At 41.9% G+C, this 14,148-nt stretch overlaps 1 protein-coding gene across 1 annotated transcript; it reads right to left on the reverse strand.

Annotated features, from left to right (window-relative positions):
• Positions 1–5,208: 5,208 nt before the first annotated feature.
• On the reverse strand, positions 5,209–11,287 carry LOC112275200 (protein NLP9). Its single transcript, XM_024505335.3, has 4 exons — positions 9,311–11,287; positions 8,966–9,013; positions 7,615–8,710; positions 5,209–7,293 (listed from the first exon to the last, which is right to left on the reverse strand). Exons 1-4 carry the CDS (start codon positions 10,568–10,570, stop codon positions 5,909–5,911), a joined length of 3,789 nt encoding a protein of 1,262 aa, XP_024361103.2. The 5' UTR covers positions 10,571–11,287; the 3' UTR covers positions 5,209–5,908.
• Between the last annotated feature and the right edge of the window lie 2,861 nt (positions 11,288–14,148).

Here is a 14,148-nt window from a genome sequence, read left to right on the forward strand (position 1 = left end):
CAGGACACGATTGCTTCCACCTTCTTGCGATCCATCTTTAAGCCTTCTGTAGTCGCAATAAACCTCAAAAATTCCATCTCTGTTTGATGAAATAAACACTTCTCTAACTTCATGTACAATCCTCGCTCACATAGTTTCTTCAAAACCAGACAAACGTGCTTCTCATGCTCTTCCTCGTTTTTGGAGAATATCAGAATATCATCCAAATAGATGACAACAAAATCATCAAGGTGCTCCCGAAAGATGTCATTCATCATATGTTGAAAGATCGCTAGAGCATTGGTAAGACCAAAGGGCATGACATTATACTCAAAATGGCCATACCTTGTACGAAACGTTGTCTTCCACTCATCTCCTTTCTTGATTCGTATGAGGTTGTAAGCTCCCCTTAGATCAATTTTTGTAAAGATCCTCGCACGTCTAAGTTGTTCTAAGAGACCAAAAATCAAGGGTAATGGGTAACGGTTCTTCTTTGTTACCTTGTTGAGGCCGCGATAGTCCACACATATTTGTAATGAGCCATCTTTCTTCTTTACAAATAAGATGGGTGCCTCATCTGGCGATTTTGAATGACAGATGAAGTTCTTGGCTAGATTCTCGTCAATATATTTCTGCAACTCCGCCAATTCTCTTTGCGATAGATTGTAGATTGGGCCAAAAGGTGGTTGTGCTCCTTCTTGCAAGTCTATGGCACAATCATATGGTCGGTGTTTTGATAGCATGTCAACATTCTTCTTTTGAAACACGTCTTCAAAATCCTTGTATTGCTCTGGTATACTTGCTGTTGAGATCTTCTCTTCGATAGTTGGAGCCGCATAAATGATAAACGGTGTACCTTCCTTGGACGATCTTACAAATGCTCTTACTTCAATGAATAAGGATTTCTTTATTCGGGGTCTTCTACTAGGCTTGCTCTTGGGTGGTTTTGTGGAAAAGATCATCTTTCGCAACCTCCAATCTATGGATGGATTATACTTTTCTAACCAGGAAAGACCAAGAATAACAGGATTTGATGGGATTCTAATAATATTGAAAATAATATTACTACTATGGCCCTTAAACGTTACTTCTATAGGTTCTGATTCATGGGTGACATTACCAGATAATAAAGGTCGCCTATCTATGACTTCAACGTGAACAGGTTTGGATTTTTGTACTAAAAAGATCTTATGATGCTTTGCAAATTCTTTGTCTAAGAAACAAGTAGATGCTCCTGAATCTAATAGTGCTAAGGTTCTTAGTTTTTGAGGGCCAATAAACAAAGGGATTGTAAAACAAAGGGCAAGTTGAGCAGAAAGAAAGGAACCTGGTTGTTGTTGTTGCAATATTTCACTGTCCAGCCGCACGGTTCCTATTGTGGCTGGGCATCCTCGTTTTCCTGAATAAATGCACCCCTAGTCTTGACAGTGCGTTGATTTTGCTTCTTGGGACAATTTTCAACTTTGTGGCCTTCTCCACCGCAATATAAACATAGACCTTCCTCCATACGTCGCTTTTTTTCTTCTAGAGTAAGGGATTTGACACGTACTGCATCAATTTGCATGTCTTCCACCTCTGAATGTGAATTCACGCTGCTTGCCAACATAGTTGGGGCGTGGCGAATCGTATGTTGTCTTAAGCGTTGGTCTTGGTGACGTTGGAATAGGCGGTTATCGCACTTCATAACTTGGCTAATAGCTTCGTTGAACGTTCGTGAATCAGGAAGAGTTAACAACAAATCCTTCACATCATCCCTTAAACCCCAATAGAATTGATTCATCAACGCTTCTTCGTTCCAATTGATATTGCATGCTAATTGCCTGAAATCCGATGCATAGACTGATGTAGAGTGTATTCCTTGTCATAGTGACCGGATCTTCGTTGTGGCCCATCGAACCTTGTCGTGTTCACCAAATGCTTCCCCAAACGCCTCCAAAAAGGTTTCAAAGTTGTTTAGTATGGATGATCGTTTCTCAAACAAAGGAGCAAACCATGATAGAGCTTGTCCCGTAAGTAAGGTTCCAACAAGCCCAACACGTGACTCCTCTGTTGGATAGCGTTCGGGCTGTAAAATTGTTATCAGCCTGATTTGGTTGACAAATCCTCAAAACTTGGAATGTGTACCATCGAACTTGTCCGAAAGACTAACTTGGGGCTCCTTATGTTATAGAACCAGCGGTGCTTGTCGAACTTGGGGTAAAGTTGCTTCTCCAAGTGTAGAAGTTTGAGGCTGGTACAACCTAGATTGTACCATCTCAGATGCTCCATCATTATGAAGCCTTGCTACAACTCCTTCAATCTCTGCAGTTCTTTGCGATAACGAAGCGAGGGCATTCATGATAGCATCCAACTTGGACTCTGAACTTTCTGTTATACTAATGTCTTGGCCTCCGGTCATTCTAAGAGAAGGACAGAAATGACTCTACAAGAAGGCAATATTGGCTTAGAAGAAGGTACTCCGCAACCTCTAAAACGCCTTAAGAGCTTCAACAAAAGGGGTAATCTACTCTCTCCAAGAAGAATAAGACTCCAATATTGTAACAAAAGAAGTATCAGTTTAGAGGAGGGTAATCCACAACCTCTAAAACGCTAGTACACCTTCAAGCAGAGGGGTAATCCACACTGTAACGAGAAAGAAACTAGCTCTGATAACTGAGGTGAATGCAGTCTCGATAAACTATCACAGACACAGAAATACAAGCTCGAAATCTAACAAGAAATTCAAAAAGAACTAGCAAGAACTAGATTAATTAGATGAGTACAATAACAACACCTGAGAGGTGAGCTAGAGCTCTAAGAGATGTGTTGTCGAGATTGAAGAACTCTTCAGCCTCGATTCCAATATATACTCCTATTTAGAAAGCTTCTCAAGCAACTTCTACCAACTAGGAAGCTTCTCAAGCAACTTCCACCAACTAGAAAGCTTCTCAAGTAACTTCCATCAAACTAAAAAGCTTCTAGAAGGTTCCAGAGACTTGTTTCTAGAAGGTTCTAGAAACTTGTTTCTAGAAGGTTCTAAGGACTATGTCCCTAACACAAACACATAATGAAATCCATAGTCATTTACTCCCAACATGTCGTAGGTAGCGGAATTGGCTACAATAATCTAGGAAAGGCTTCATTGCGAGCTTTATTATGTTAACATGACTTGTAGGAGCGTACAAAGGTTCAAACATCATGATCCAAACATGTCCAAAACTATGTCCTTGAAATCCGTTTTGAAGTCTTTTCTTGCCCCAAATGTCCAAATATTGGGATGTCATGTCTTTCTTGAAGTATGCACGGCCGAAGTATAGCATTGTCAAGTACATAAATCTACTTTTTGAAATAGAGCAAGCCATCACTAAGAATATAATCTTGATAGTGTATATTACCCATCTTTAGTTGATCACTAACCATCTTGAAATAAGCATTCCAATGCATAGCTTCCTTCCATTCTACCTCTTTGGTTAGATTTGAAATGATACTACTAATGATAGCAACTTCTACTTTGAATACCCTTCTTAATATCAATATTCAAAGTCCAAATAATTAACCAGGTGATAATTGTAAAAATATCCTTGAGTGCCTTTTTATGGCTACTAATCATTTAAAAAGCCATGCATCAAGTAACGAGGTACAAGACAATTTATACAAGGTAAGAATAAGATATGTGCATAGAAGACAAAGAAAAATCATAATGTTCTTTTTCTATAGTATGCTCGTCAATCTTCAATGAGATTTAAAAAGACTTTAGTAGCCAAATCATATTTCTTTATTAAGATATATCATTCAATTAGTTCAATAAATTCTTCAACAATGTCATGTGGTTCTAAAAGTTATAGAGAAGAAATGGTTTAGAATTCTATTGGTTTCATATAAGTTTTGATAGAATAATATATGGGACAAACAATACAATCAAAAAGAAACTAGTCTCTTATGGCTTATGTGGCATTGATGAGTAACTCTAAATGCATGGAGAGGCAGAGTCAACTCAAATGTCCATCAATATTATCCAATTTGCCTTAGAGAGAAAAGAAAAATTGTTCTCTATAGATTTTGGGAGTGTCCTTCAACTGCATAGGTATGGAGGTAAAATACCAAAGTAGTGTAGAAACTAGTCAAGATAGTATTGCATACACTTTCTAATAAACATACATATATTCATAATACTCTCAATATGAGAAGGAGAGGTAGTACTATGGGTGGTATACAAAGGAACAAAACTAGTATCAATTATAGAAGCAATCGAATGAGAAGGGAAGATCAATTTCTATGATACAAAATATACATGATAATAACACTCTCTCCCAAAATATTTTGTGGAAACATGGGATATTAGTACATCAAATCCAACAACAATACAAAAGACTAATTTGACATTGGATACTATTAAGAGGTATAATAATTTAATACCTCTCATTAGAAGGGAATAACACCGCTTTTAATGCATACTAATAGCAAAAACAAAAGCTCTTCAATAAGATGTTGCTAAAATTTCTCAACTAAAGATAAATTATATGGCCCAAACCTTGAGCAAAGAATAACAACAAAACCTCATAAGGTTGAAACTCCATTAGAGAAATTCTAGTTTTCAAGGTGTCTAAATGGAATCATAGCAATACTATATGCAAAGCCTTTAGATGAAAGTAACGAAGTTCTTCTACAACAATATAAATTGATTTAAACTAAGGCCCTAAAATTCCTACATATAAGTTTTAGAAAAGAGTAAAGAGATTGCAAAGCACGTCACTCTAGTATGATTAAATATGTAAAATTTTGATAAACACAATGTATAATTTCACTTGCTCACAATTATCCTATGCACCATCAACGAAGGTCTTTCTAAAGTTTCATCACATCTTAAAAATACATATTTTTCAAGGCATAATTTTTCTTTAGAAACATTAACATGTTCCAATTTCTTTAAAGAATGGACTCTATTGTTTCCCTAATTAAGTAACAATCTTTTATTATTGTTTTTTTAGATATCTTTGACATTGGCTTCTTAACTTTATGTCAATCTTTATCAAAGTTATGCTCTTCCTCTAATATCCCCAATTATTCACAATTTTACAATTCAAGCATGCACATGAAACAACAAGCAAAAAATAACAATATTTACATGGAATTGAAGATCCCTGACTCGCAAAAAGTGACAATATTAAAGTAGAATTGGAGAAAATCATCATGTGTAAAAAAGATCACAAAATTTAAAAATGCATAAAAAATGAGACATGGAAAAAACAATAATGGAAAGCTGCCACTTAATTAGATAATAGGGAGACAATGGACTCCGCTCTATGAAGAAATAGGGACATGTGAATGTTTCTAAAGCCTCGTGAAATATGAGATGCTTGATTGATTAGAGTATCTAGAGCAATTTGATTGATATAGGCTAGGTTTGCTCTACAATTATCAATCTTGCTGCCAGCACATGTTGATGAATAACATGTACTGCTTGTATTGACAAAACATTGCCATCCCAACAGTGCAACTATAGGAGGTAAGCCAAATCCAATGCATGAGGATCATTGGACCAGAGACGGGAGTTGTGCCTAAATTGGGAGCGACCCATCAAATTATCATAGGATCCAGTCATCCACTTCAACAACTTCGCGATGCAGCACATTGCGTGCCACCGGATTGCCTCAAATATGTGGTACGTCTTTTAGTGATACAAAGGGCGTGCAGTTGGGTCTCGTGTGCAGTGTCCAAAATGCCTGATCACCACCCAAGCATCCGTTCAAACCCGCCTCACAGTCGGAATGCTTGCCAAAAACAATTCGTTACGATAACCATTCAGTAGCCTCCACCTAGTAGTCTATATCTGAGACCACAATGTAATTGGAGGTCCCGCTAACCTCAAATACGTCCAGGGAGGGACTTGAATGAAAAAACGGAAACCCTACGGTTCCAGCGATCAAGCAGGCAAAATCTCAGCAAACCATCACAACATGTTGCTGCAGATCATCAGCTTGATGGCGTGCCTCCCCGACACGCGCATAAGGTCGATGCTCTCCTGGAGATCCGCGTCGCACGCCAGCAGCATCCATTCCTCGTCATCGTCCAAGTACTTCAGATTGAAGTTTTGCCCCGCCAGCTTCAACCTCCGCCCTACCTCCTCCTTCAGTTCCACGAACGAGACGTTCTGCGCAAACTTCACGCGCACCGTATCCAGCCCGTACGTCACCTTCACCGTGATAGCCGCGCTGTCTTCCCGCCCGCGCCACGCCTTCTTATTCGAAGTGCCATTCACTCCCGACGACGGAGAGCTGCAATCGCTCGCCGGCGACGACCCGAACCCTGGAGAGTCGAGGCTGCACAGACCTGGACGCCCCGTCACCTCGTCCTCGCCGCCGTTCGCGTGGTTGCACGACGATACGGGATCGTCTACCGGACCATACAACGCATATTGATCCACCCCCTTCAGAGCTGCCATCGCCCCGCCCCCGCCGTGGACCCGGGACTCATTCCACCCCCGCGACGTCGCGGCTTTGATGAAATCCCCAGGCCTTCCCGGGCCACCTCTCCCCGGTACCAAGTGTTCAAGGGGCCTACCCAGAGGCGAAGCCTGCTGGCCTTTTCCCCCACCGTTCACTTTGCCCGCGTTTCCAACGTCCTGGCACGCATTCCCAGAGCTGCGGTTGCCGCCGTGGCCGCCTTCACAGCCTCTGTCCGTGTCGGCGGACGACAAAATGCCACCCGAAGCCAACGGACTCATCCCTGGACGACAATGCCCGCCATTCGAACCATACGCCGCCTTCACATTCGGGTTGCTTCCAATGTTGCTCACAGAACTGCGGTCATTGCTCCTGCAAATGTCGCCGTTGTCCAGCTGCACTCTACCGTGACCACCGCTGGCACCGCTCATCGCGTTCACCTCCAACGACGAAACGATCCTGTCGTCCTCGGGACGAAACTGCAGCGTCGGCTTCAGCATAGACAGCAGCAGCTTCTGAGGAGAGCACGGATCGTGTCTCCGCCGACTCTCCTCCTTCGGACCCAGCAACGGCTCCGCCGATCCCAGCTTCCCGTGCGCCTCCTTCACGTCCAGGCTATTCAGAGATGGCGTCGACCACGACACGGACAGGTTGCCCTGCGACGATGCCGCCATGTCCTTGTTCATGTGCCCGTTCACGGCCGCAGCTGCCACCGCCGCGGACGACAGATCTCCCGTCAGAGCGTTGATTCGCAGAGCTCCCTCCGCTCCCTGCACCGAATCGATCACGCCCTGCAGCTTCTTTAGCGACCTACTCACCTTGTTGATCTTCCGGGAAGGCCACCGGGAGATGCCATGCTGCCGGCATATCCGTTTCAGAGTAGTCGGACACACTGCGCCGAATCAACCACGATGTTACTTAGCAGGGACCTACCACAATTTCACACGGACGCCAGAACATACAGACCTGCCCTTTCTACACAGCTATCCACCAATCTAGCCCTCCCAAGGTAAGGTCACTGCCTCGTCCAAACCGCCCACAAAGTGTCACCGTGATGCCAGCAGCTGGGTTACTACTTTCTCTTCGCACCCGATGCGGCACATTCTCCACTTCCAAAATGGGGCATCAAACAGCATTCAGAACACCATGGTATATCCCCCTCCTAGTAACACAATAGCTCGGATAACTCTACCAGGCAACCAATGCCACTTACCACCAATGCTCTTCGCCGCATCCTTCAGGCTGCCCGCGAAGTACTGTTGCAGCACGTTCAATCCGATCGTCTTCTCCGTCGTTCCTCGCCTTCTCTCAAACCTGCGCCGATGACTAGCCACATCTTGATGCAGGCTCGAGCACCCGAACCCTCCCGTGCCCAACCCGTGCTCCAAACCCATCTGCTCTGGATGGTGGTGCCAGGGATACACGTGCGACTCCAGAATGCGAAGCCCCTCCTCGCACCCTCGCCCCGTCGGCATCCCGCGAGAAAACTGCTGCAACGGAGGCCGCTGCACTGCGCACCGGGCTGCTGCCTGCTGGACTCCGTGATGCTGCAGCACTTGAGGAAATGCCTGGGTCGTCTCCTCACAACCATTACCCCCGCCAGGATGCCTGTTGAAACCGTAAGCGGCCAGCAGATCCTCCTTGTTGCTCACCTCCTTCGCCTCCTCCTTTACCGCTTTGGCCTGCATTTCCATGCTCTCCGCTAACGCCTCCCTCCGCTCCTCCTCCAGCTCCTTCTCGCTCAGAGTCCGCAGACTCTGACAGATGCGCTGCATTGTGATCGACAGCGAGTTCAGCATGACCTGCTGCTTCTCGCTGTCCACGCAATCCGTCGGAAGGAAAAACTCCAGAATGAAGTCCTCGTCCCCGGAGTGCACGCTCCGCAACCGGATGGCCACGGCCGACACCAGCCCGAACAACTTCGCGTAGTGCCCCAGTGGGTACTCATCCTTGCTGAAGCTCTTGACGTCCGAGTCAAAAACCGGCAGGTTCGTGAGCATCGCCTTCCCGGGCACTCCCTGACCCTTTTCTAACACATGTTCCAGACACGCCCGTCGAAAGCCCAACATGCGTGAGTCGCTGACATAACATGGACCATCTCCGTCGACTGTCCGTAGGACCACCTTACTCCTGGAACACCTCCCATTCACCTGCTCCGCGTTGTTGCCCTGTGCCTTCGCGTCGCTCCTACTGCCATAGCTGCACGTAGGAACCCACGTCTGCGCGAAGGGGAGCCTGTGGGCCTCGCACACGGCTTTCAGCACATCCGCCATCTCGGAAAGCGCGGCTTGCCTCCCCCAGGACGACCTCTGCAACGAACCAGCAAAACACCCACCCCGCACCCAAAAACACTCATCAACACCTGCAAATCCCTCCAGTTCGGGTATTACACCTTCTGGCACACCCCTCATCGCTCCTGATCCTCGATCCATGCGGAAACCAGACATAGCAATTTGCACATTTCCTACACCAATAAACCCAAACTACGTGCCAGTAATGCGCACAGCACATCATGAGCACTGCAACTGCGACATAAGACCACATTTTGTTCGAGCCATGCATACCTCCAACGGCGGAGTCTCCAAGCCAACCGGACATGTCAAATTCACAGCCTGCACGCCACACCACAATCTGCCAGCTTAGACCATCTTTACGTAACCACCGAAGCGCACTGGATTCAAGCCGTGCACCGAGAGAGCGGCCACTAACACCTCGTTCAGCAGATCACGTGAACTTGCACCAAAACAAGCAACTCCAAAAATCACTGTTCACCCGCTTACTCACCACCGTTCATCTAACAACACCACACTCCTAACTAGATTGGCTAGCTGGACACCAATTCCCACGTTCCCCCCGTCAATGTCGCTGCTTGTTACCACAACTCCACACACAACAATATGCACACCTACCTGCAGAGCTCGAGCAATGATGTCCACATCAGGACCATACTGGACCTTCTCAGCGCGACCAACCAGCTCGATTACAGCCACGCACTGGTGACTCACGGGGTCAAGCACTGGAACCGCCAGGGATCCCCGTATGTCGCATCTCTGCGCCTCCTTCACACGCAAATACTCCTGGATACTATAATACTGCACGTTCGGCGTCCACTCCACTTTCTGCCCAATGAACACGCGCCCCGGAAGCCCCAGGACCTTCCCCTCCACCCTCTCCGCTGGAAATTCGTAGCTCTCCGACACGCTCCTGTACACCCACAATTGTTCGTTTCTCGGCTCCACAGTGAACGGCTGATCCCGCGTCATCAAACACTTCCGAGTCCCTTGCACCACCGGCATCCACACCTGCACCAGCTCATCCTTCAGAGACCGCCCTATCAACCGAAGTGCCTGCATCATTCGATCGCGCAGCGGCAATGGGAACCCCGCCGAAATTCGGGGCCCCCGAACACCCGCCTCCAGATTGCCGCTGCTCACGGGATTGCCCTCTACCGTCGACAACGAAGACTTCTCTTCTTCTCTATCCACCACGCCACTCTCCCTGATCTCGGCCACCCCGCTCCTACCACCTACGCCCCCTCTTGGATCTCCAACACCCCTACCGTCCCCTGTTATCATTCCGGCGAGGCTCTGATTGCCGGGCATCGTGCGCGCGGTCCCGCTCGGACTAGGGCTGCTGCTGCTCAAAAGCCGACTACCAACTGCCGCACCATAGCTGCTAATTCCAGAAACCGGAGCGCTGGACAAGGGCAGCGATGGAGGTGACGAGCTCGCAACCGGGATGGATTGCTGGCAAGACTCCACAACCTGCTGCAGCATCAACTCCTGCTGAAATGCCTGCAAGCTGGCTGCCATGCTGCCATTCCCGTAAGAGTACATTTGGGCCGACTGCGAGACGGGCGGGGGGCCTGCTGCTGCAAACATGCCTCCATTACACGACGCCGGGTACGCCAAATAGCTCCCGTAGTCGCCATGGTTGTCCCCCGCCCATGTCTCTCCCAGCAATTGCTCGCTCAAGGAATCCAGCTCCATCAGATCCATCAACACCGTCTCGTCCATCACGAACTTGGCCTCCCCTGCACTGCCTCCTCCTAACCCCCCCGCCACCACCACCCTCGTCGCCCCTGTCGCCTGCTGCTGCCCGTGGCCTCCACACTCCGTCGTGCGCCTCGTCCGCGGCCCACACCTCGGATTCGACCTCAAAAGTTCCATTTCTACCTCTGCCGTTTGCTCTCGGGACTCCTCTCAGTTGTTTCTTCCGGCATTCTCCTTATCAAAGACGTCGTCTTGACCCCATTCTCCTACTCCTTCCGTCGTATTTGCAACATCGTATCAGTGGAGGTGTAAACCCGTAATCATCCTTTCCTGAGGGTGGTCCATCTGTTGGGAGAATTGTTCTCTATGGCAACAGTGTGGGTTTTCTTCAGAATTCGCTTCAAACTCCCTGCTGCTGCTTCTAACCACGCATCTTTATTTGTTCGCACCTCAAGGTGATTAAGTTCCTGGTCGTGACTGAATGGAGAATCCTACATGGGTACTATGCTGGGAGGGTGTTTCAAGCCCTCTTCACAGCGTCGGCCCTTTGGAAGAAGCTCCAGTTCTGTTCCTTGCTTGCTTGAACATAGTACCTCGTCTTGCGGGGTATCCCTGTCGAATCTTGTGCACAATCTTTCCATGGGTTTCTTTCACTGATTTCCTTCCACCTCATTTCTTCTCACCCACAGGAACCAAGTGGCCGACATCGGAGGTCTTTGTTTCTTGCCCCTCCACTTCCCTGCTCTTTGTTTGGGTCCGCATTTATCTAGACTCTTAATCTGCATGTAGTTGCATCTAATAGGTTGACAGTTTGAATTCCAGCTTTAAAATTGTACCTTGCCTGATGAAAAACAAAATACGAAGTGAATAAAATAAAAACACTGTAGTTGTTTTAATAAATACATCATGTTATTTTGAGATAGTTTGTCATTTGTTTGGTCTTCTGAATGTAACTAACCCTCCTGACTCCCCTCCTGGAAAATTTCTTTCTATGCTTTGTATATTATTCTGGCCTGGCACTCCAAATTGGCATGTACAGTCTTGGTTCTGAAATTTAGGTTTTATCAATTCTAATAATTCAGATAATGAAGAATCGTATTGTTCAGGTTTCAAGGAATCGGACCTAGAATCCACAGAGCATGGGGTCCAGCCTAAGTATAAAAGAGCTGCCAAGTTCGACTCCATCTACTACCTCAATGAACCAAAACAGTTTTTTGTACGAATCTATTTTACAAAAAATCTGCCAGAAGTATATGTTTTGAAAATGTTTTGTACTCCAAAGGTAGGAAGTTGATATTTTGATTTGTTATTTTATTTTTTAATAAGATTAATTGTAAAATTATGGCATGCAAAGTGGGGGACAATCTCATATATATATATATATATATATATATACACAAATAAATATTAATATATGAATGTTGGAAGAGAATTGAAATACTTAGAAGGCCTTTCCAAAAATAGCAAAAGATCAAAGCATTGTAGTTTTGTATAACTGTTCAATATCTGTTATGCTTCAATATTTCTATTATTTCGATATTATTTTTTAAACCGAAATTGTGATAATTTATTTATCTTATGACATTTTCAAAAATATATTTATCATTAAAAAATAAGTCAAAAAGTATAAATTAATTTTAACCAATAGTTAGTTTATAAATAATTGTATTTTAAAAACTAATTAAAACAAAACAAATATAATCAAATTTTAAAACTAACAATATACACATGATTGCCTCTACTGATTTCAAATTTTAGTGACTCAAATATAAGTCTGATCAAGTGCATGAATTCTTATTATTCAATCAAATTATTTACCAAAATTTAATAGAAGAATTAAATTTTAATATGAAGGTGGTATTTTAAAAATATACATGTATTTCAAACAAACTCTTATAATAGGTAATTTAAGAAGTCTTAAGGCACTACAAAAAATTAAAAATCATATAAAAACATATAATTTTCCATTTTAATTCATTCTTTTAAAACAACTCTTGAAAAATAATTATTAACTCTTAAATCCATGTGAGTTGGTATCACTTGATTCAATTAAGTAATACAAGAAAAAGAAGACTACTATAGATGTGAAGATTAATGCTCAAATTAAAATAACTTAGATCACAAATCATAGAATCCATTTAAAAATAAATAAATTCAAGCTTAAAACTACTAAATAGGTATAATAGAGTTTCTAAAAATTAAGATGAGATACAACATAAAAGTTATTATTTAAAGCCTTATAGGTATTGAATTATTTATAAAAAATTAAATATCTTGTAATTTTTTAATTTTTTATTAATTTAAAGAAACCAATATTGTAAGTTTTATTTTTTAAAAATTAATATTATTTTTGATATCACAAGTGATTATTAAATGATATCCAAATTATAATTTAATTCAATAATTCAATTCTAGCTAAATGTTAATGTATTTTAAATACAAGTAGTTGCAATGATATTTAGTCCTATAGTTGTATTTAATTAAAATTTAATACAAAAATTATATCCTAATTTAATCTAATTTTATATTAAATCAAATATTCAATTATTTTCATTGTAATAACTATTAAATCTAAATTGTAACAAATTTTTAGTAATCCCTAGTATAATCCTAATATCAAGAAATTTAAAGAAAGTATTAATTTAAAAAATCAAGATAAATATAATTATAAATATTTATAAATATAAAAAATTAATTTCAAAGTATTAAAGTAGAAATTAAATATTATATTCTAAAAAAATTAAGTATTAAAAATTACTTTAAAAAATAAAAAGAAAAGAAAAACGTAAATAGATTTTAGATTCTAAAATTATTAAATAAATAATAGTTATAAATAAACATTAATCCAAAAATAATTAATTATAATAATAAAATCATACTTTTTAATCTTTAAAACTTAAAAATAAAATTAAGCAATAAAATAAAATTACTAAGACTTTTGATTCTAATAAAAATTTATAAGAATTGAACTATTTTGATTTTTGAATTTCATTCATTTTCTGAAGCTTATATGAAGAAGAAAGAGATTTTTAACTTTCTTATGTAACATCATTGTAAGAATTTAAATTTCAATGACATGAATCTCAAAAAATCAAATGGTCAATACACTCTTGTGTTACTCAAAGAATAAATAATCACTCAAAGATGATGTAATATTGAACTAAATGGCTATTGCCAAAGACAAGAAAATTATAGTCTCTTGAAATAAGACTAAAGACTAGAAAGGTGTTGACAAGAGAGAATAAGGCTTTATTCTTACCTCTATATATATTATTTAACTAGGAGCTACATAGCAATGTTCTGTAGGACCTCCAATACGTGTCTAATTTGTGAGACACATGTCTAACTTGCAAAATAAGTTTCACATGTGTACTACATGACAAACTTCTACCACAAGAAGCCAACATATGCAACACGTGGCCAATTTATTGGCTTGGTTTTTAACCTACCAATCACCTACAAATACGTATGAAATCAAATTGTGTCTATAAAGCTTTTAAGAAGCTTCTCTAGAAGATATTATCAAATCCATTTATTTCTACTTATTTCTATTTAACTCCTTCATTTACATAAATAGATATATCCTCAATACCAAATTGCTATTGAAATTTCAAATTCTCAAATACTTGATTAAATTTAATCACACAACCATTTAAATAATTCTTATTAAACTTAGCTAAAACTGATAAAATAAAAATTAATTTAGAATTTAAAATTAAAGTCTAATATATTCTTTAGATATTTTAAAATACATC

Source organism: Physcomitrium patens, chromosome 22 (assembly GCF_059467195.1).
Source record: "Physcomitrium patens ecotype Gransden chromosome 22, ASM5946719v1, whole genome shotgun sequence".
Classification (NCBI taxonomy): Eukaryota; Viridiplantae; Streptophyta; class Bryopsida; order Funariales; family Funariaceae; genus Physcomitrium; species Physcomitrium patens.